This window comes from Sebastes fasciatus, chromosome 22 (genome assembly GCF_043250625.1).
Source record: "Sebastes fasciatus isolate fSebFas1 chromosome 22, fSebFas1.pri, whole genome shotgun sequence".
NCBI lineage: Eukaryota > Metazoa > Chordata > Actinopteri > Perciformes > Sebastidae > Sebastes > Sebastes fasciatus.
In genome coordinates, this window is record NC_133816.1 from 18,280,266 (window position 1) to 18,302,996 (window position 22,731).

At 41.2% G+C, this 22,731-nt stretch overlaps 1 protein-coding gene across 4 annotated transcripts in view; it reads left to right on the forward strand.

Annotated features, from left to right (window-relative positions):
* fgf11a (fibroblast growth factor 11a) overlaps window positions 1-22,731 on the forward strand; it is a 93,570-nt gene that overhangs the window by 64,793 nt on the left and 6,046 nt on the right. For all 4 annotated transcript variants that reach the window (XM_074623878.1, XM_074623877.1, XM_074623880.1 and 1 more), the window contains one exon: window positions 2,182-2,285. In XM_074623878.1, coding sequence (XP_074479979.1) covers window positions 2,182-2,285 — 104 coding nt within the window. The remainder of the gene's footprint in view (window positions 1-2,181; window positions 2,286-22,731) is intronic.

Below are 22,731 nucleotides of genomic sequence, written 5' to 3' on the forward strand. Positions count from 1 at the left end.
CATACATACATTTGCACCTTTTAAACCGGACATACATCACCATCTGTGCTGTGTTTTGTGCCAAGGTGGACAGATTACAATCAAATCTGACTACGTTCACATCACAGTAAACATTAAATTGTACTACTTTCTGCCCTTTTAGCCCACACATTGCCTAAATAGAATCAAAGCTTTTAAGTTTTCTTCAAGTGGAATGAACGTTGCTTGAAAAGAGGACAAATAAAAGCTTAAATAATTCACTTCAAAACTCAATAGTTCTGACGAGGTTTTAGTTTAGTTCAGTTTGTATTTGTCGTCATGGCCAGCATTGACTTTCTATCTCCATCTGATAACTTAACTTCCATCCATTATGTTGGCAGAACTTTTGATTTGAAATTGATTTGTTTAATGGCAGCTAATGGCTCCATGAATCTCAAACGGACTCCCGAGACTTCATTTGTCATCTGTATGAGAGATCCGTCATTTTGACAACCACGTTGTCACTTTTTTATGCATTTGTGTAATTTATCAAAGAAAAAAACAAACTCATATGCTGCAAAATGCATCACAATGATGCTGTTTTTTAATAATTCTGACCAGAATTTAAACAAAAGCTGATGCCAAGACAGTTTTATCTGATAGTGACTGTACTGGTAGCCAATTATTTAGGATTTGATTATGTTGGAGTTGTGCAAACATGTATACGGAGCTTTCAAACGCACTTCACGCTCTTCATTGTAGGGTTATATACGAATATATCGGCGATTGGCTGAGTACATCGTCGAGCTGAAACGCTCCACAGCTCATAGCGGGCTGTTAGAGCGACTTCCCTGCTGGCGAGGTAGCGACCTCGTCATTGGCTGCTGTTGTTGTGACCGTAGCCTGTACCGTTGCAGCGCTTTGCATTGTGGGATACAGTAGGTGAGGTAGACCAGATCAGTACGAATTCATACTGTAGATTTTGCTTTTGTTCGCATACTACATGCTACATTTTGGCCAAATCAGTACGTACTACTAGTATAGTATCCGGTTTCGGATACAGCCAATATCTTGACTTCCTGGAGTCTCTGCTGGTTGCCTGGCAACGTCACGCTTATGACAAGCTTCCAGGAAAGTCACCAGACATAAATAGTTACAGCACATTGGTCCCAGTACGCAGACGTAAGAGTATTGATTGATTTTTAAATTTAATTCTTGGCAAATAAAGCATATTTCCCAAAATGTTGAAGCGTTCCTTTAAATAACGTAATTACGTATAGCTGTTATGTGTTCAGCTTGTCTGTTTCGATTGTCTTTCTGATTCCCAGATCCGATCCAAACGCTTCAGGGACTTTAAGCGTCACGGTAGCCTTTGGTCATCATGACAGTGTGACCACAGAGCAGCTGGCAGGCAGAGGCCGTTTTGTCAGTATCGCTCAACTCACCATGTCATATCTTATGAGGCACTTTTAGACGGCACACACTCGAGAGGTCCGAAAGGGAGAAACACACACGTGCACACACACACGTGCACACACACACGGGCATGTATTTCTACTTGCATGCATGGACAGTAAAGCACCTAATAAATAAATGACATGCAGACAACCCTCACTTCTGACAGATTCAAACACACAGTGTGTGTGTGTGCGTGTGTGTGTGTGTGTGTGTGTGTGTGTGTGTGTGTGCTGCTCCAGTGGCTCAGCTGAAGTTAGTTTATATGGAGAGCTATGCACATAAGAAATCCAAGGCTCCATAGGAAGGGGATTCGGCAAACTGCATTACAAAGTGCTGTTTACTGTGTCGGGACAGAGGAAATGAATTCAAAGCAGGCTCAGGCGATGTCACTTTCTAATGTACTGAATTCTCAAAGCTCTCCGCTAAGCTATGCTCTCTCTATCTGTCTCTCTCTCTCTCCAGCAGGGGAGTTCTCCGTACAGTCACTCCCGGCTTTGTCTGACCTCTGGGGTACCAGCAACCACACTTTATTCCTCCTAAATCTCCCTCTCCTAATCCCTCCCTGCCTCTCCCTCTCTCTCTCTTTCACACATGTCCGCCTCTGACAGATATACTGTACAACAGGGGAGGATGAAATAGGAGACAGATGGAAAGCAATTGTCTTTTTATGCCACGAGGAAGCACTGTGAGCGTTTAAGAGAGAGAATGATTGCTCTAACACCACTCCTTCCTCTCTGTTTTTTTATTTTTTTTTTTATTTTGCAGTGCAGTTCAACTTGATTCCTGTGGGGCTCAGGATAGTGGCCATCCAGAGCACCAAGACAGGGCTGTACGTTGCCATGAACAGCGAGGGCTACCTCTACACTTCGGTACGTCAGCACATACAGTACAGTAAAGACTTAAAGGGGACATGTCATGAAGAACTCACCCTTCAGTGCTTGTGTTCATACATTTGGGTATCTGGAGAGCCTCCCAACCCACAAACTGTGGAAGAACTACCTTTGCAAAGGTGCACCAAAGAGTATAGAAGCAAAGGGGTGAAACTCAAGTGCTTTTTTTGACAATAGCCACTAGATGGCCGCCATTTTGGACTGAAAACGCCAATGAGTCCATTGCCATGAATGTATAAAGAGACGCCTGTAAATCAGAGGATAATCTTTTCTTTAGATAAATCAACTTCCCAAAACGAACACTTAAATAACACTCATATAAATCGTTATGACATAAAAGTTGTAAAATGAACTAATAGCTGGATCCAGACTTTTTTTCCTCGCCATAATGAACGTGCATCAGACCATCATCACTTTTATTATCTTCTAATACACCCATGGGCTGTATGCTGTAAGCCTGTACCGTGGTGGATGTATTAACGTCTCTGTTGCCAAACAACCGGCTATCGGCCAGTAGCTAGTAGCGCTAGTAGCATGACATAAACAGAATTTGATGTAGTTGTAGGCTATTTACTAACATGCAGGGCACAACCTCTTATACATCCATGGTCTGTGGTCTATTGTAAATTGATTTTGGAGATCCTTGACACTTTCATTTATCTCCATCGCTCACTTTATGCTCCTCTGCGAAGTAGCCGGGCAAAAAAGTAAATAGTGATAATATGATATATAGTATGCATATTTATAATATTTGTATTGTTAAACACAGCCAATTCGGTAGAGACATTCAAATTATGACAATGGGATAGAAATAATTTAGTTTTACTTTTGTACGGCACTTACAAGCGTCCGGTAGACGCTTTCAGTCCAAAATGGCAGTAGTGTAGCTCTGCTGCTGGCGCTGATTTTGCAATGGAAAGAACAATTGACTTTCACTTCTTATCAATGTACGTTCTTTGGATGCACCATATTTTTCTTGCAAGCCAATCAGAGCAGACTGGGCTTTTTTGGGAGGGGTTCTTAAAGAGACAGGCGCTAAAACGGAGCGTTTCAGACAGAGGGTGAATACAGGTATATTCAGACAGACAGGATGAGAAAAATAAAGTGTTTTTTGAACATTAAAGTATGTAAACATGTTATTGTAGAAACCCAAAATACAAGTATGAACCTGGAAATGAGCATGATATGTCCCCTTTAAATTGTGATTTCTATTACACCAGTCCTGGTTGAAAAACTGCCACCCCGCCGCTGGCTTTGTATCTGCTTGTGTTCAGGCGGTGTGTGACAGCAACACGTGCATTTTAAATGTTGCTGTAGAGTTTGTTGAAATGGAAGTGATACAGAAATATGTCTGGAGTTACATGGAAGTGTGGCAGCATCACTTACAGTGGACGAATGTGTGTGACAGCTTCTTAAATTGCCTTTAGAGTCACAGAAGAACAAAATACGCTTCTATATTTATTATTTATTCTCATATTGGAGCTCAGACCTGTACTGTAACTTACCACACACTGTTGATCTCTGCAGTGAAAAAAGATACAATAACTCACAAAAAAACGATGATACAGTTGCTCCGATATTCTCCGTCTTGCAAAGTGTGATACCGCTGCTTGATTTAGATGTATATAAACATTTGCGTCTCATCTGCTTTGCCCAGGCTCCACTTTGCATATACTTTATAGCCATTGTCGAGCAATACAATACAAACCAGATCAGCGTTTATAAATAGTAAATTGTCCCCTCAGTCTTCATTCACAATAAATGTGCAGTGTGTTATGATAATTCACCATATAGATGGGTGTATTAATTATAGGTTAGCTAAGAAGCTTTGCAGATACAAGTTTTAGTTTGTGCACTGAACAAAAGGCAACTTATATTTTTCGGCATAAATGAGGATTACAAGTTGTTATGACTTAAAAAATATTAATTATTAGCATTTAACAAGCCAAGCTCTCTGCAACAAAGGTGAGCGAGTCCTGACAAATTTATTAGGGCTGCACCCTCTTAGTCGATTAGTCGACTAATTGGTCGTTTTGGTCTTAGTTGACTAAGATTTCTTTAGTCGATCAGTCAAATCTCTGGTAAACACAAGATTTAAAGTGGTGCTTTTGTGTGATTCTTTGTGGAGAAACTCAGTTTTACAGATCTGTTGATTTAAATAAACTAATCAACAATAACATTAATTTCTTTGGTCGAGGACAGTCCTAAAAATGATGGAAGAAAAACGTTTTTCTTTGTGTACTTTATACCCAACTTCACTGTAAAATCTTGCAATTAATTATCGTAAGTCAACTCTTCTTTTTGTGTGTCTCTGTCAACTTAAACTGTCAAGTTAACACTTGTCATGGGTTCAGTCTTGTAACGTGAAAGGATGAGTTGACTAAATGTCCAGCTGATCAGTCATTTCAATTCAAATTCAGTTGTTTAAAAGCACTATTAGTTTATTAGTATATACTTCCCAGCATGCACTGTATTTGAGTTTTTAAAAGTTTTTGATACCAAATCACAGCATGGCTTTTTCTATGGTCTTCGTCAAGGTCTTTTATGTCTTAATGTGGTATTTTGGAGGGATTATTGATCATTTTTATCAATTCTCGAGTGGTAAAAAACTGTTAAATTTAGCACCAAATCTGTGTAACAAATGGTATCAACCCAAAAATTGCAGCAAATAATTATATTATAATAATTATATCATAATGTTCTAAACCCTTATACACTTTTACAATTAATTTTAATTAATTAATTAATTAATTAATTAATTAATTAATTCATGTTTATTTCTGAATTATGACAAGAAGAACTTGACCAACAGTGCTGATCTGCATCTCAAATTAATCTCCAGGTTCTCAGCTTTCAGATGATGTACACCACTTCTATGTGACATCTACTGTTGACCTGCTATCTCCCCCTAAAGACCTCCTGTACCCCCCTAAAAAAGACAAAAACAGCTCTGTTGTGGGTCTCAGGGGGTTAATCGTACCATGTCATTTTCATTTAGGGATATGTCCTATTACTGTAGTGTAATATTAGCAGTTAAGTATCCTGATGAGCAGTCCACACTCCTAATTATACTATGCTAACTGCACACACAGCATCACATGACACAATGCTGTCGTCTGAGACTATCTGAGACAAAGTCTTTTCACCCCAACCTGGTTCTCTTTCACTCCCACAGTGACAGGATCTGAAACTGTGGGTAATGTCTGCACGCATCTGTGCATGAAACAGTTTTCCCTGCTCTCGGTCACAGCGGCACTTGTACGCTACGACTTGTGAAACAGCTCGTACGGTGCTTCCAGAGAGCTGTTTGGCATTGATGTGCAGAGAGAAGCGGCACAGATTTGAGAGGTAGATGGCAGAAGAGGCGAAGAGACAGAGGGTGGATCAGAGGGCACTCTATCAGGATGCAGAGAAAAGCTCTTTTTTTTTCCTCCTCTCGGCACACAGGCAAAGTGTGTGAGATCTCGTTTGAAGTGCATCGGTGCGCTCACTTCAAAGTCCATCTAACCCTGCCTGTATGCATGCTGCCAGAGACGAGGAGATACAGGGTTTCTATCAGGTGAAACAATGGAAAAGGTAGCCTGGAAATCATTCATGTAACATTTTATTTTATTTGAAAGGCTTTAGGAAAGCCTGCTTGCCCCGATATAGCCTATAATGTAAGAGAAAAAGTTTATTCTCTTGTCTTTTTATCATGAGTAGTGAAGTCAGAAGTAGCCCCAATCCATATATTAACCTATCTTTAACTCTACTGTAACCCCAACCCACAAAACCCGAAACTTTTCCCCCTAATGAGCCCCAGAAAATGGTCCTTGCACATGACTTTTCCGGGGCTCGGATCCCCCCTAGACAGTAAAAACCTTGCATGCACACTCACACACACACAGAGAATAGAGGTTATACTTACCCAGGCATTCTCCTGACAGAAGAAAGGTGACCCATTTTCACTAAGGGAAATAACCACGGGGAAAGTGAGAGGGGGAAGGAGAAAAATGTTGGAGAAAATCCCTCTGAGATGAGAAGGGAGGGAGGACAAAGGAGGATCTTTTCCCCCCCTTCTCACCTGAAACTACCTGCTCTGCTATTGTTCTGTGCTAATGTGAACACCAGAGAGATACAGAGGAAGAACAGAAATAGAGGAGGAAGGCATGTTTTGCGCTCGTTGCCCTCCGGGTCCGGAGAGAGGCGGTGCAGAGCCTTAATGCCCTGTTATGCAACCGTTAGCATGTGCAGGGAACAAGGGCCCTGCGTCAGCCCCTGGAGGGTAAGGGGGATTTTTAGCAAGCAGTCAAAGAAAATAACCTCAATGTTAAATCTTAAAACATGTAGACATTTCAGAAAATATTTATGTGCCATATTAGGTCTCGGGTACAAAATTCCTTTTGCTTTCTGTTGTGGAAACTGCCCTGTGGGAGAAGGGGAAACTCTGTTGTTTAATTTCTTTAAAGGTTCCATATTGTAAAAAGTGAGATTTTCATGTCTTCTATATTATAAAGTAGGTTTAAGTGCTATATAAACACTGGTAAACTATGAAAACGCTCAATATATGGAGAAATACACACAGCCCGTATTCAGAAATTGCACGTTTGAAACAAGCCGTTAGGATTTCTGTCCATTTGTGATGTCACAAATATACAATATTTAGACCATTACATGGTTTTAAACATAAACATTCTAAATGTGTCCCAGTTTATTTACTGTTGCAGTGGATGTAAATAACATCAGCTGACAGGAAGTAAACATGGACCCAAGCTGTTGCCTTGCAATGCAATTCCGTTGAAATGCACTAAAATGGAGCGTTTCAGGCAGAGGGTGAATACAGGTATATTCAGGCAGACAGTATTAGGAAAATAAAAGTTTTTTGAACATTACAGCGTATAAACATGTTCTAGTAGAAACACTAAATACAAGTGTGAACCTGAAAATGAGCAGGATATGGGACCTTTAAGGATTTATAATGAGGGAGATAATGGCTGAAAGCAAGGTGAGAGCAAACGTGACAAAATAGGGGTCTGTCCTGTTATCAGCCGATTGAATGGGCATTAGCAACGGTCATCAGCCTCTTTGATATGGGTTAGAAGGGGCCTGCTACACCTACTAGTTGGTTCAGAAGTTCTGTTATCATCTATTCACATGTCCTAAACCTAACCAACTAGGTTTGTTTCCTAAACCTGAAGTTGTTTAATCGCTATGTTTCACTTTCCCAACGTGGAAGGCGCAGTTTAGCCCGTCTGAAGCATCAGAATGGTCGTGATAACCACTGCTCATTCAATCGGCTGATAACATTCAAATTGGGTGCACCGTTAGTGCTTAAACATAACTAGAATATAAAAGTGTAGTCATGCTTTAGCTGCTAAGAGCGGGTATTGATTTGCAAATACATCAATTTATAATGTTTTCCTGATTTACGTTGATTCAAAACACAATACAGGTGACATTATGTTGCAAAGCAGTAGTATAAAAGTAATTATAGGAGACAAGTCTGACCGTCACAACCTCATTTGCTCTCTCAGGCTCAAATCAAGGAGTATTCCCTTAGCAACATCAGAAAAAAAGCATGTAGCCGAGGTGTTTCCTCTTACCTTTTTGTAGCAATAACAAAGGCTCACCTCGGCTGCGGCAGTGTTCCAGTGGCTACTCAGCATTAATCTTTCATGGGCCTCTGTAGCCGACGTGTTCCCTTCTGCATCCACACTCACACTCGCACACACACAGAGCAGATAATTACAACACTTATTTAAAGGATTTGAAAATGAAGTACCCTCTCCCAGCTGTACATTTGCCAGTAATGGCTCAGAGGAAAGTAGTTTTCCAGCTTGGCCCTCTTAAGCCCCATCATTTATCTTTATTTATCAGTTGCATCATTCTCATTTAAAACTCTTGTGTTATTTTCTTTCTGTGTATATATACATATAAACAGTATTTTGTTGTTTAACCTTGTATGATATATGAGGAATTAGTCTGTAAACATGGCCTCAAGGAAGAAAATAAGTCCCATAAGCAAAAAGTGGTCAAGGTCACTGATGCTCTTTTCCCACAGGGAGGTCAAAGGTCAGTGGGAGCTACAGAACAGGGGTCCATTAGTAGAAGAGTAGTTTTTAGGCCGCTAAGAAAAGTAAAGTCTATTGGGAATCGGCGCAACCGTTAGCAAGCTGAGGCGACTCGTTTCCACTTTCCGAGTAGAATAAAACATAACAGCATGTGAGGGGCCTACCGAATGCTGAATGATGTAAAGGGACAGATGGCTTGAATGGTAAAACAGTTGATAGCTAATGCCATGTGGACTTGTAAAGAAGTCTTGTATCGCCATTTGTTGGCTGAACCGTCACAGTAAGACGTGAAGAAGTTTACTTTTTTAAAGGAAAATTGAAGAGGAAATAAATATGGATGAAGTCATGGAGACGCTTTAAATAAACACTCGTGTTGTTGCCACAAACGTGATATGAAATCGGTGCGTCCAGGATGGACTTTTGAACATATTAGGGGATGTAAAAAAACACTCTGAACATACCTCACACCACAAGAATATATAGAAAGATCATCTTTAGAACCATAAAAAATCGGGGCTTTGCTGACCTTTGTTGATTCTCGTGTAGCGTGTACCAAAACACGGTTTCATCCTCCAAAATATGCTGCGGTATCATCCTAATTTACATTTCCTCACACACAAAAAATTAGAATTTAAATTCCAGTCAGACTTTAACACACCACAAATATCTACTCTACGTACATGACGTCTGATTGCTTGAGTTTGCACAGTGGTGTTTCCCCTGCAAACACACAGCATGAATTATTGATCACATGTAAGCACGGTAAATCCCCAACTCCCCTCTTCGGCTACGTTTATCCAGACGACACATTTAACACAGCGGCGGTGAAAGCAGCTCCTGCCGGGACAAGGGGGGAAGAATAAACAGGAATTACTTTACTGAAGAGGGATGAACCTTTTTCTCTCTTGAGTGTTGATTCACCTACCTCAGTGGAGACGTAAGCAACCAAACATCCCCGTTTAGCCCAGAGAGAGATCCCCCAAGTAACGCTTTTAGCACTCAGGAGAGCTGGAGAAGGAAAACAACAAAGTAATCTACTGTAAAGAAAAGAAATAACACACTTCTAATGCTGTAATCTCTTTGTAGATTTGTGAGTTGGTAAATAAAAAGGGAGTGAGAGGTAAATGATGGTGCGAATGTCCTTTTGTCCTTACATGAGCCTCTTGTTTTCGGGAGGATAAAATGAGATGATAATAGAGGCGAGGCGGAGAACAGAGGAGTGAGTCACGGCAAGGCATCGCTTTTTCTGCATTTACGTTAAAATGTGCAGGATGTAAATTAACTTTTGTTTAAAATAGGACTGTCAATCGATTCAAATATTTAATCGCACATTTTTTATCTGTTCAAAATGTACCTTAAAGGGAGATTTGTCAAGTATTTAATACTCTTATCAACATGGAAGTGGGCAAATATACTTGCTTTATGCAAATGTATGTATATATTCATTATTGGAAATCAATTAACAACACAAAACAATGACAAATATTGTCCAGACACCCTCACAGGAACTGCATTTAACATAAAAAAATATTCATTTTTATTTGTTAGCGAATGTGGTAGTTTCATTCGGAGCGTTTTTTAGCCTCCTTCGTGACAAGCTAGAATGACATGGTTGGTACCAATGGATTTGTTTCATATGATATCAGTACCACTCTAGCGTTAAAACTGAGCCCACTACTATGAGGGGTGGACGTATCAAAATGAATTGATAAAAATGGAAGTGGTGAAAATGCATGAAAAACGTGGCCGTAAAATTGGATGTGAAATGAAATGTGATAAATTATCAAGTGATTTGACTAAAATAGTGGTGATGTCACAAAAACAGAGCCACGTTTCCTCATTTTACCCATCCTACATTCATCATTCACCATTCCCAACACTAAATTGCCATTTATCATGTAAGGAAAATGGCCTGAAGGGTGGGGGTAACAAAAAATAATTGAAGAAAAAGGGAAGTGATGAATTGTGAAGATAAAGTGAAAAATAGTCAATTTGTCGATTTAATAAACTTGAAACTAAACTGAACACGCCAACACAGCAAACCGCTCTACTCTGGACTTTTTCCGTCAGTGGGCGTGTTTTTTTAATTGACATTTTGGCCGGAAGAAACAAAAATTGCGTGCTATAAACGGTAAATGTCAGTTGGGTGTCGTGAATGATGAATGGTCGACAGTTGATTATCGGATCAACACTGTTTCAAATAAAATGTCAATCAAGTTTATCAAATGTCATGACAATTTATCAATTTAAAACTTTTTTTAATTCACATACATTTTCATCACTACCCTTTTCTTCAATTAATTTTTTTTAGTTCCGCCCCTCATATGCTACAACCTCCGAAAGATCGCCTGCGTTAATGCGTTAAAGAAATTAGTGGCGTTAACACATTATCATTATTATTAACTTTGACAGCCTTAATTTAAAATGAGACATCTGATGTGACATTTTTGACCTTCTCAATGTAAAGCTTTCCTTCTGCGCATCCATGCAACACACGTATGTGAATCTGTATTCAAGGTCGGGGCTCCTCAAACTCCTCGACGATAAGGAGGGTGGCAGGGACGGTGTGATTGACAGGACGGGCTGGATCTTACCACTAGTAATAACAAACAGGGCTGCTGATTGTAGTCGCTGTCTTGAGAGGAAGGAAGATGGAAAGAGAGAAGGGGAGAGGATGCTGGGAGGGGAGAGAGGAAGAGGAGAAGGATGGGCTGACAGGCCCAGACTCATAGCGAACATAACGTCTCCGCTGGGAGCTACAGCCGCTGCCATGCTCATCTTTCTCCCCCACCCTGTCTCACTTGTACAGCATTTACTCGCCTGTCAGTCCGTCTTTCTCCCCGTCCGGCCATTTGTGTCTGTCGGCCTCTCTTGTGGTTTGTCTTTTCCTCTCCTCTTCACCGTCACAACTCTCCTCCTCCCTTGCTTTTTGTCACCCCGTGAACCTCTTTTATTCAGAATATATATCCCTGTCCATGTGTCCCTTATCTGCTGTCCTTGTCCTAGCTCTGTCCTCTCTGTTCCCCTCTCTCCCTTTTGTCCTCCGCCTCCCTTCCCACTCTTTATTTCACCATTCCTCTCCATACACTCAATATATGTTGATTTTATTTAGATGTCTGCGTCTATTCTAGGACAATTTCTTAAGCTAATATGAGCTGACACCGATGTAGAAAAGACGTGGAGAGGTGCTGAAACATTTCTGATTGTTTCAAATACATTTCTGTGACAGCATGCTCCTTCATATTTTGACAGAGACGAAGCATCTCCCCAGACACCAATCAGGTCTTGCTAGTCTGATGTCTTCCCATTTTAAACGCTGGCTCAGCAAAACCGTCATGGTGTCAACATAGCGGCAGCTGTCCGAGGTGAATGTTAATTGTAAGGGCGTAATGTAGCAAGTACTGTACATGTATGACATGCTTTTAGGATACCATTCTGTGGCACAGCTCCAAAAACATGGCTCACAAACTGAATAGAAATGTTAGATGGATGGGACACAAGGGGATATGATCTTTTAAGTAAAATTAAAAACATACCACAATGTAAAAATACTCCATTACCTTGAAAAGTCCTGTATTAAAATATTAAAAGTTAGCTTCAAGGAACAGTTTGCAGCAATTAGGTGGATCTATTGGCAGAAATTAATATAATATTAAGTATGTTTTCTTTAGTGTATAGTCACCTGTTTTCGTTACCTTAGAATGAGCCGGCCGTCATGTTTCTACAGTAGCCCAGAGCGGACAAACCAAACACTGGCTCTAGAGAGGACCATTTGCATTTTCAAGTTTCCACGTCGGCCACCGTAGTTCTCCTACATGCTTAGCACACGGGAGAAGTTTCAGCTGGTGGCAGCCAGATCCTACACACTGCACCTTTAAAGGGAGTCGTCGTATCCATCTATGCTCTCTTCAAAGCCACCAGACTCCATTGACAAAAACAGTAATTTTACCTCATAGAACACAGTTAAGTTGCTGGTCTATCGCTGCCTCGATCGGTTAATTAGTTTTTTGTTATTGTGTGACTTTAGTGAATCCAAACTAACCCTTTAAAACACCAAAGTCAAACAATAACACAAACAAACTAACTGTTCGAGGCAGCGATAGACCAGCAACTCCCTTTTTCTATGAGGTAAAATTACTGTTTTCATCAATGGAGTCTGGTGGCTTTGAAGAGAGCATAGATAACAGCTTAAGTTCCCCGTCGGAAAGGTCTGTCTGACGTAAAGTGGTGAAAATATTCTAAATATAGCGTACACTTAAACTGATATTGATTTTTTTTAGGTAGGTAAAATAATTTTTTCTGCTGCCCCCGTCCACAGCAGTACATTACTTTACTCCCGTGCTGGTACTCCCGTCTGTTTCTCCAAACTGCGGGCGTGCCGACCGCCATCTACTGTAGATAACACACTGACTATGGATAAGTACCATCATACAACCCCACTTCAAAACACCCGAACTATCCCTTTAAAGTTGACCTGACCTGGGACAGCTATAGTTCGAGACAGGAAAGACATACGGCCCTTCTGAGTGACCTACATCTTTCATTTCACTTTTCACAATTCATCAAACATTTCACTCCTAATCAGTAATAACTGAAGCCTGGCTCTGAGGCGATAACAGAAACTTTTTCATTGCGGAGCTGGATAGTCCAGCTGTAAGAGGCCAGATGGGCTGTGTGTGTACCCATCTGTCTTTACACCTCCCTAACAATACACACCTCTTCATCATCATCTCCTCACTTCACCTCTGCATTACCTTTACTCATCTAGTCACCGTACATTCTTTTCATTCCCCGCCCTCTGCATCTCTTTCCATCATGTCTAACGCCCTACAAATCACTAAAGAGCAAATAATCATTTGTGGTAACTAGTCGTGTATCCATTTTGTGTCCAGGAAGTCATGCACAATGAATGCAGGTCTTGATATCAATACAGGTGATAAGGACCGGGTCTGCGCGATGCTCCTGGAGCACCGGGGCACTCGGGAGTAGCTCAGCAGAGGTTAATGGCGGGGGGAAACTCCTTGTCACGGCTCCATTGTCTGTAGCGCTGGGACCCGCTTACCTGTGGGCACCTCCCGAAAATTGCTTTCTGATAAAAATAGTGCTCAGCCGCGGACCTGGCCCACTTTATTAGCCGTGCGCTCTGGAAAAGCCTCCTGGGTAGAGAGATGGCAGCGGAGAGGGAGGGAGGAGGGATGTGTGGACGGTGGGGGTTGTTGAGATGCTGCCAAAAGGCACACACACACACACAGCAAAAAAACAGTACACACACACACACACATACACTCCCCTGTGCAATTTAGCCACCCTCCACATCCCCACAAACACATATGTGCAGCCAGGTATAAACAATCTGACAGAGGCAGGCAGACATAATTGGGCCGGACTCCGATACGCGGGACCAGCTCTGGCCAGACTCGACGCAGTTAACAGGGGGAAAGTTGGGCAAAGTAAAAACTTTACTCTGCCGGATGACATTGTGGATGAGCGCTCAGAGGATAAACAAACACGTCTCCACTTGCGACCCAATACTGATAATCATTGGTTGGGTGGAAGGGAGGGGAGGCAGAGAGATAAAAACCCATTTTCTGCATTTTTTTGTGTATCCGTAGCTTGTTGGGATGCCTGAGGAGACATTTTTAATGTATAATATGGAACAATTTTCCATATTTAATGCACACTGTTGTCCGGAGAGGTTTAAAAAGGAGACAGAATGAGCGTTCATTAGCCTGCTAGATCATCAACATTACATGCAAGCAATGAAGTTTCTGTGATGAAGTTATACCTACTGTACCGTACACTAGGAGACTTTGAAAAGACTTTAAAAAGACTAAAGTCAATGTATCTTAAAGCTTCAGTAGGCAGTATATTTTTGGCATCATTGGGTAAAAATTCCATAATAACCTTTCAGTATATTGTAATTCAAGTATTCTGAGAGAAAACTAGACTTCTGCACCTCCTCATGGCTCTGTTTTCAGGCTTTAAAAAATCTATCCCGTGACGTGAGACTTTGACCAATCACAGGTAATTTTATTGAGAGAGCGTTCCTATTGGCTGTGCTCCGGTCATGTGACCGCAACTTGGCGTTCCTTCACCAGATTTCACAATGGCAGCGGTGTCACAAATTTTTCTCATTTTACAGCTAAACCGTGCTACAAGATGATTCTGAAAACATCTGAGGAGAGAAATATTATTAACGTAACATAATATTGATTCATATTTGATCAGCGCTGTCTAGTTTGACCATTTGTTCAGAGTTCACGAGCGATTGACAGCCGGCTCTCATGGACGGAAGCTGGACGGCAGACCCTCAGATCAGCTCTTACTGCTTGTTTTCCTCCGGTCTGTGAAATCTTGCAGATGCCGTTAGGAGCACCGGAGAACACAGAGGCACATGATTTTTGTGTTTCCTGTTTCATGTACTATTGTCAGGGTATAGTGACCCTTTTATAAAAATAACTTTTTTAAATCACATTTGCCCCAATCTCGCCTACTTCAGCTTTAAATCACAGAGTTTTCCGGGAATCTTGCAGGGTCACTAAGACTACAACTGGACTCCTTTTGCGATTATGTCACATCCTGCTACTAGTGGAAATTTACAAGAAGAATATTGTTGAGAAAGAAGTGGACAGATCCGCCTAATAAGGGCCGTACAAAAGTAACGTTAACGACGTTTCCCATCGAGGTCAAGGAAAAAGATAGGTATGAAAAGACATTTTTTGACTTTTCAACCGCAGCCTGGATTTCGTAGCCACCTTAAAATGCTGCAGCCGGCTACGTCCAGAGCCGACACAGTAGCCTTGCTGCAGTTTGACGAGAGTTACGGCCGTCCCGGTGAGCTGAGGGCGTAGAGCCCCGTTCTGCATCCTGATCACTACTAACAATCCATAAAACACACACACAGGGTCAAATACACACAACAAGACAAGGATACACATGCAGGTGTATGCATAAAACCATTTTATGTGATAATTTGTAGGTTATCAAACATAGAAAAGGTTCAAGTACACTTTTTTATTGTTAATTATTTCCCCTGAGTGGAGTTCTTTATACGTTTCATGCCGTGACATATTGCTGTCATGTCTTACAAAGCCAGTTATTTGGGATGGATGGTCTTTGGTGATATAGAGAGTTACAACATCCATCATCGCACTGTGTTCTATAACAGCGAGCTGTTCCTTTCTCTGTGGAGACTGGCAGAGAGAAGGTGTGTGTGTGAGAGTGTATGCGTGTCTCTTCATGATATTTAGTTCACTGGTTTTCCTGCAGAGCTACTCTGAAGAGTAGGTCATGGGATTCATGCGGAGCTGAGAATATAGTTGGAGAAGTTAACTTCCCTTTTAACTTGTGATAATAGACACACCAAAATCACGCTCTTTAGGAGTCTGTTTGTGACCACCTAATGAACGTAAATACAATATTCACTCTCCTTTTATCTCTGTTTTGGGCTCCACCAACGCGATAATAACATGTAAACCCAAATCTGTTTTTAACGCATTAACACAACCGATCTTTCGGAGGTTGGCATCATATGAAACTAGTAAACCTAAGGAATCCATTGGTACCATGTCACGAAGGAGGCTAAAAAAGCTCCAAACTTGCACTAAATTTTGGTGAGGAAAAACTGGCATTGCCATTTTTCAAAGGGGTTCTTTGACATCTGACCTCAAGATACAATATGACGTGGCAAGTTATTGGCCAACAGTTCAGGGAGGAGACAAATCAGCCTGGATAGCTGCCTAACTGTTTCCTGCAGCAGGATCAGCACCTTGGAGAGCGCCCTTGTAAATAGTAGTTTGCAAAAATACTTATATTTTGAGATTAAATTATCATGTCATAACAAAGTTACTTTTGTATTCAGTGCTTCTCACCTTACATACGTAATGCCTCACAAGTATGTTAGCTTAGGCATTTCCTTCCTAGTAATGCTTCTGTAGCACCACTAGTTAGTAGTCAAAAGCTACACTTGGTACCTTTAAGTTCAGCTTTGTTACATCCTGTAGAAGACAATTCAAAAATTCAAACATTAGAAGTTTAAATGTCTGATATGGGAAACTCAAATTGGACTTAAAGGAGTAAGGGTACCATACGTTTGATCTGCATGAATAAGTTACTGATCGTTTGGCTTCAGAGCAGCTTCTTATGCAAAAATGTAAGTAGTCATCAGTTATCACCCTGTCATTACTGTAGACACACACACACACATTAGTGTCCCCTCACAAACAGACACACCTGACAGGTGGCAAACTGGCAATTAGTCAGTTCCCTCAACAAAGCTTTCAACAGCGTTGGAGGACTGAGCTGCACACACACACACACACACACACACCTCCTCTTGCCTCCGACTCCTCTCCTCTGACCTTCCTCAACCCGCCCATCGAATCAGAAACCGCTTGTCTCTTTTTCTTTGAGTCAGCACTCTTGTTTCCTTTCCTCTCCTTTCTCTTTCTCTCCGTCTTTTTGCACTCTGATCGACCCTCCCACCCCCGTTGTCACACACACACACACACACGCACACCTTCCTCCTCTGATGTGGCAGCAAAAGCATGCAGACACACATGGCCTTGAGGAAGGAGATGGGGAGAAATGTGAAGGATAGAGGGAGACTGAGAGAAAGAGGGGATGAGGGGGAGAAAAAGAGAGGAAGCAGAGAAGGAAGGGATGAAAAATGCAATGTAGAGGTAAGGCAAGTTATCTCTGGTTCCCTTTGGAAAATCCCCAAACGCACAGCGAGGGTCTGGCAGTCAAGGTGAGAAGCAGAGGACATCCCTCCCTCCCTCTCTGCTTCTTCCCCCCTGTGCACCCGCCTGCACCCTCTCCAGCTGTTCTCATTACAGCGCGTGTGTGTGTGTGTGTGTGTGTGTGTGTCTGCTTTTTCGCCTCCACTCATTTGTCTGTTTGTGTGTTCGTGTCAAAGGGTTGCTTCATGCGTACGTCTCGTTTATTTGCCCTTTTGTGCAGTCATGAACATATGTGTTTTGGGATGTTTCTTTTCCCTGCTTGCCTGTATGTGTGTGTGTGTGTGTGAGATGCCATTCAGTGTGTTTGCCGGACGCTCAGAGCAAAACCAGCCCTGGTCGAGCTCCAGCGCTCCTCAGGGCGTCCCTGTAAATGCCAGAATGTTGGCGCAGACGAGGGACCCTCTCCGTCCTGACTGCTAAAAACTTTGTTCTCTACTCTATCGGTCAGCAACTCATAGACACTCATGAGAGTTCACGAGAGCGCGAAGAGGCCGAGAGGTGAAAGCGAAGAGACAGAGAAAAGACCTTTAAAGGCAGCGGTTAGGTTGTTGTGAGGTCTGTTTGATTCATGGGGATCTGGGAGAGCTGTCAGATCATTCAGAAATCAGTGTTCCCTGAGGAGGAGTGTGCCATTTTGTGAGTCGAATTTGGAACACCTTTTTTTTTCTTATTTTTCAAGCCTAGATACAATATCTATCTGACGTTATATCCTCTGTTTAAAAGTAACAAAACATTGAGACATGATCTATTTATTATTATTATTATTATTATTATTATTATTATTATTATTATTATTATTATTATTATTATCATTATTATTTTAATTTGGAATTTATTATATTTATTTATTTGGATTTTTATATTTCTTATTTATTTACTTATTTTTATTCTTATCATCATTTTTTTCCTTTTCTTGTTTTTTAATAATTTGTTTTTTAATTTCCAGGTACTATCTGTTATTAGATGTACATATTACTTTATATTATTACTGTTATTATTATTATTATTATTATTATTGTTAATATTTTCATTTCAAATTTTTAATTTATTCTATTTTTTTTATTTGGATTTTCTATTTTTCTTATTTATTTTAATTATTATTATCACTTTTTTTCTTCCCTTGTTTTTGAATACTTTGTTTCTCAATTTACAGTTACTATCTGTTATTATTAAACAGAGTTATTGAATACTCGATTCTGATTGGTTAATCACGGCGTTCTGCGGTCTGTTATTTCTTTACAGCAGACCTGTCTCTACGCTCTAAAACCCCACCGTACACTACATGCTGTATTCATCACCAAACAGCAGACAGACAAATGTGAGAGAACATAGAGAAGGAATTAGTAGCTAAAGAGCAAAATATTTCCCTCGTGGGTTTTTGCGGAGAGCAAAGCATCTTGGCTCAAAAACTGAGTTTATTCTCAATCTTGGAATCAGCATCTGACAAAACAAGTAAAAGCTCTCATGAATGTATAATAGATACATTTTATCTGCCAATATGGTCTCATCAAGAATAAATGACAATAAAAGGCATTTCAAAGTTAAATGAGTAATTAAAGGCATTTCTTCTTGTCTCTACAAAATATCTTGAAATTTAATTATCTGAAATTTTTTATTTAATCCAGCAGCATTATCTCCTCAACATTTTCTCTCCATCTCTGATACGCTTTGCCGATATTGTAAGACTCTTTTTGATAAGTTTGTCTTAACATTAACACTGAGAGTCCCTGAGAGTGAGTACATGATCAGAGAAACTAGCAGTGTGTTCCAATCCGCGTACTTCTGTACTTACACTTACTACTTTGAGTGCAAAAGTGCGTTCACACTGGGAAGTACGGCAAAATGCAGTGCACTCAAAGTACCCTGATGTTGTACTCAAAACGGTCAGATCGTTGAGTGTGGGACGCTGGACACTTTCCACACTCAACTGGCTACGTAGCGGAAGGGGCGGGACCACGACCACTATTCAAACATACATAGATAACAGAATAAAACAATACGTAAACATACCGGTGCATTTTCAGCCAACAGGAGGACACATCGTAAGCGTAGCTCACAGAAATACGTCATCATGTCTACTAACAGAAAAGTAGTCTATAGGGCCTTTAAAATGAACTCCATATGAACGACAACCTTGTGATTCTTTTTGCAGCGTGCTCTGCCACGGTAAAAGTAATAGGCCTCCAGCAGACTCACACACAGCTACAGTGAAGATGACACATCCCTTTTTTCAGAGCGAAGCATCTTTTGTCTGTGAAAACTTCCTAACAGCACAGCTTACAAGTTGTACTGCAAGTCAACCAGAAAGATGTTGCTTTCCAAACCGAAGCGAGCAGACTGTTTTTGCCGGCGCTACTATTGGACTCGACAGAGTTGCTTTGAACGACAGAAGTTGTTTTTCACTTAATGGTTGTAGATGCTGATGTTTTTTAACACTTGAGCTGGCCGGACTATCCACCCGAGAATACAATGCTGGCTTGGAAATGAAAGTTTTGATGTCTTGTGAGTTTTCTTTCCTAAGTGCTGAGTGATGGTTTCTACAAAGCATCTGAAAGAGAGCAGTGCTGATGATAACACTACGCAGAATGCCAGCGGGGCTACGTGTAGTGCATAAATTAATAAATGATAATTACTCCTATCTTTAGACAATTATTTTTTGCAAGCTCCTGTGATGCTTCCTCAGCTGTTTGTCCTCAATTAAAGTTTTTTTTTTCAGCTCATTTGCTCAGATAATAATCAGCAATGCTGGTAAACAAGCTTTTGAAAGGCTAACCTTGCTCTGTGTGCTTTTAGTGCTGATTCTTATCCTTCTGACAAGAGTTGCATCTGCAGGTAAATATTTCATCATTCACTGTACAGGGACGAAAACGTCCCACTTTATTTCACTGTTAGCCCAAACCCCCACTGCTTCATGCTCTGCTTCTAGCTTTATGAACCAATGATAAACTCAAAATGCTTTACATATAATTGCATCATACACAAACTTTCTTCCTGGGGCTACTTAAGCCCCAGTACCATAAAAAACAACTGAATCAAGTGCTTTTTTGGATGAAAGAAAACAGCTCACGATCAATCCAATATATTTTTACAACCCTAGCCATCCCTTACAAAGAAAAAATTTCCCCCGTAGGATATTTTAATGACAGTTACTTTTTTATTGGATTGTGAAGTGAAGAGACAGAAGGGACGGGGACAGAGACGGGGAGGCTGAAGATATGATCTGACAGACGGCCCGCTGACTGACGTGTTGTGAGGCAAACTTGACCTTTTTGACCTTTTATCATGACATGATTCTCATCCCCATGCAACAAAGACATAAACTTGCTTGTACAACTTTTTAAATATGAAAAGAGAGAGAATTTAATATAAAAAACACCTTTTTTAAAGCAGCATTTTGGGAGATCTATTGGCAGAAATGGAATATAATATGTTTTCATTAGTGTATAATCACCTGAAACTAAGAATCGTTGTGTTTTCGTTAGCTTAGAATGAGTCCTTCATATCTACTTAGGGAGCGGGTCCTCTTCATGGAGTCGCCATGTATCTACAGTAGCCCAGAACGGACAAACCAAACTCCGGCTCTAGAGAAAGCCTTTTTAACGTTTTTACGTTACCTGAAGGCCACCGAAGTTCTCCCACACGCTTGTGAAACTGCGGTAACCTGAGCCGCAGAGTGCAAAACCATGGTACCGCCAGCTGCCGTCTGACTTCTGTTGCTCCTAAAGTAGTGTTACTATGTGATGGCCTCTGAGCGAGGCGAACGGCGTCACCACAGTTTTGCACTCGGCAGCTCACGTTACCGCAGTCTTGGAAAGGGAGGAGTGAGCGGAGGGGTACTCAGTTGTTTGCAATCTGCAACCACACCGCTAGATGTTGCCAAACCCTACACACTTTCCCTTTAATAACATATATTTGTATCTTAAAACAAGATTTAACTGAACAATTATCACAAGGACACAGGATTAGAACTTCCGTTGCAGAACTTGCATTTCAAAGTGTTTTAAAGACTTGACTTGATAAGAATCACTGATTACTTTGATTGAATGCCTTGATATCCTCCAGAAGCCTAAAGACTTAAGATGCTTTGAGTCAATCCCACATCAGACAATCACGTTGAGCATGCTGGAGAAGTAATGCATTTATTTTTTTGGCAACTTTTACAACAAAGGTTGGACTTGACTTGGGACTTGTTGGTCTGGACTGTGGACTTTTCCAGTCCTAAACTGGGACTCAGGACTTCATAACACAGACATTGTCCTACTTCTGCTCAATTTGACACTCATCAGCCTGAATATCTTTCTATCCGATCCGTCATAAACATTGGCACTGGCCTACAAAAGCTTGACCGAGGCCATCCATCCTCCCAGTGTGCATGTGCTCCCAGCCCAGTACAACTGTGACAGTATTGATCAGTTTGAGTTGTAACCGCAAACATCATTTACTGGAAGCTGTAAAAATGTAACACATATCATGCATTTGTCATGTGACATGTGAGCAAACACACAGGCCCCTGTCATACGTGTGCTCTATCGATGCTGTGAAATACATTTGTCCTCTGGGATGCGGTCGATGAGTATCTGCGACTTAAAGCCACTGGATTAACCCGTAGTCGCCCGATCGCGGCTTGTAAGTCTTTTTAAGTTCTTCACGCTCGGTTGTGTCGCCGCGCCGCGCATCCAATCAAAACCTAATCCGGGGTTTTTTCTGGACTAATGCCTATTGACTTTTCGCAGAGGTCTTACATTGAATCAATTCCCCAGCTGAGCGAACAGGACGCTCAATGGTTAACGGCAGCCTGCGAACGAACGGAGGCTGAATAATGTCTTTAGGTGTCAACGGATGGAAATGAGACAAGTGTGTGTGTGTGTGTGTGTGTGTGTCATTACTGGAGAATAATCCCACTGTACTTTCTCTGCGTCTCCATCCTCACCTCTCATGTTGCCCCCCCCCCCCATTTAATGTTTTCTCTTGTTCCATCTCGTCCCCTGTCTTCCCCTCCATCCCTCTCTTCCTCTCTTCTGTCTGTGGGAGTGAGCGATGAGGGAGGCAACCAGTCCATCCGTCACCGTTGATGTCGCGAGCGTGTGTGTGTTTGTGTGTATGCATGTCATCTGGCGCCGGGTGGCCTCCCACTGATGTAAGAGGGATCCGTCATGTCTCTCTGTCACAACAGCAGACACGCATGAGTGGATGTACACATCCTCACACACACCTAAACACACACAATCCTCTTGTCTGCTCTAAAATGATCTGTGTGTAACGGGGGATTTTAGTAAATTTAGTGTCAGAAAATGTAAGCTTTTCACTGACCCTGACTTGATCTTGTTTTTTTTTCCTTCTTTTTCTTATCTATTCTGGCAAATATTTGGATGTAACACTGCTGGGAGGTCTTCACCTACTCTGAAAAGCTGTAGCTATGTATAATGGCCAAATGAAAGTCAAGAAATGTTGTGAAATCAGGACTTTAATATCGTTCTGAAGTCAGTTAAAAACAGCTTTTTAGGCCCTGGAGTTCAAGGCAATGATATCATACTGCGTTATTGTTTATATCCTAAGTCGTATAATGTAACACGATGGGACGTTTCAGCAAATTCGGCTTAAAATATAAAAAAAAACAACGTGGAGTTTGGTGCA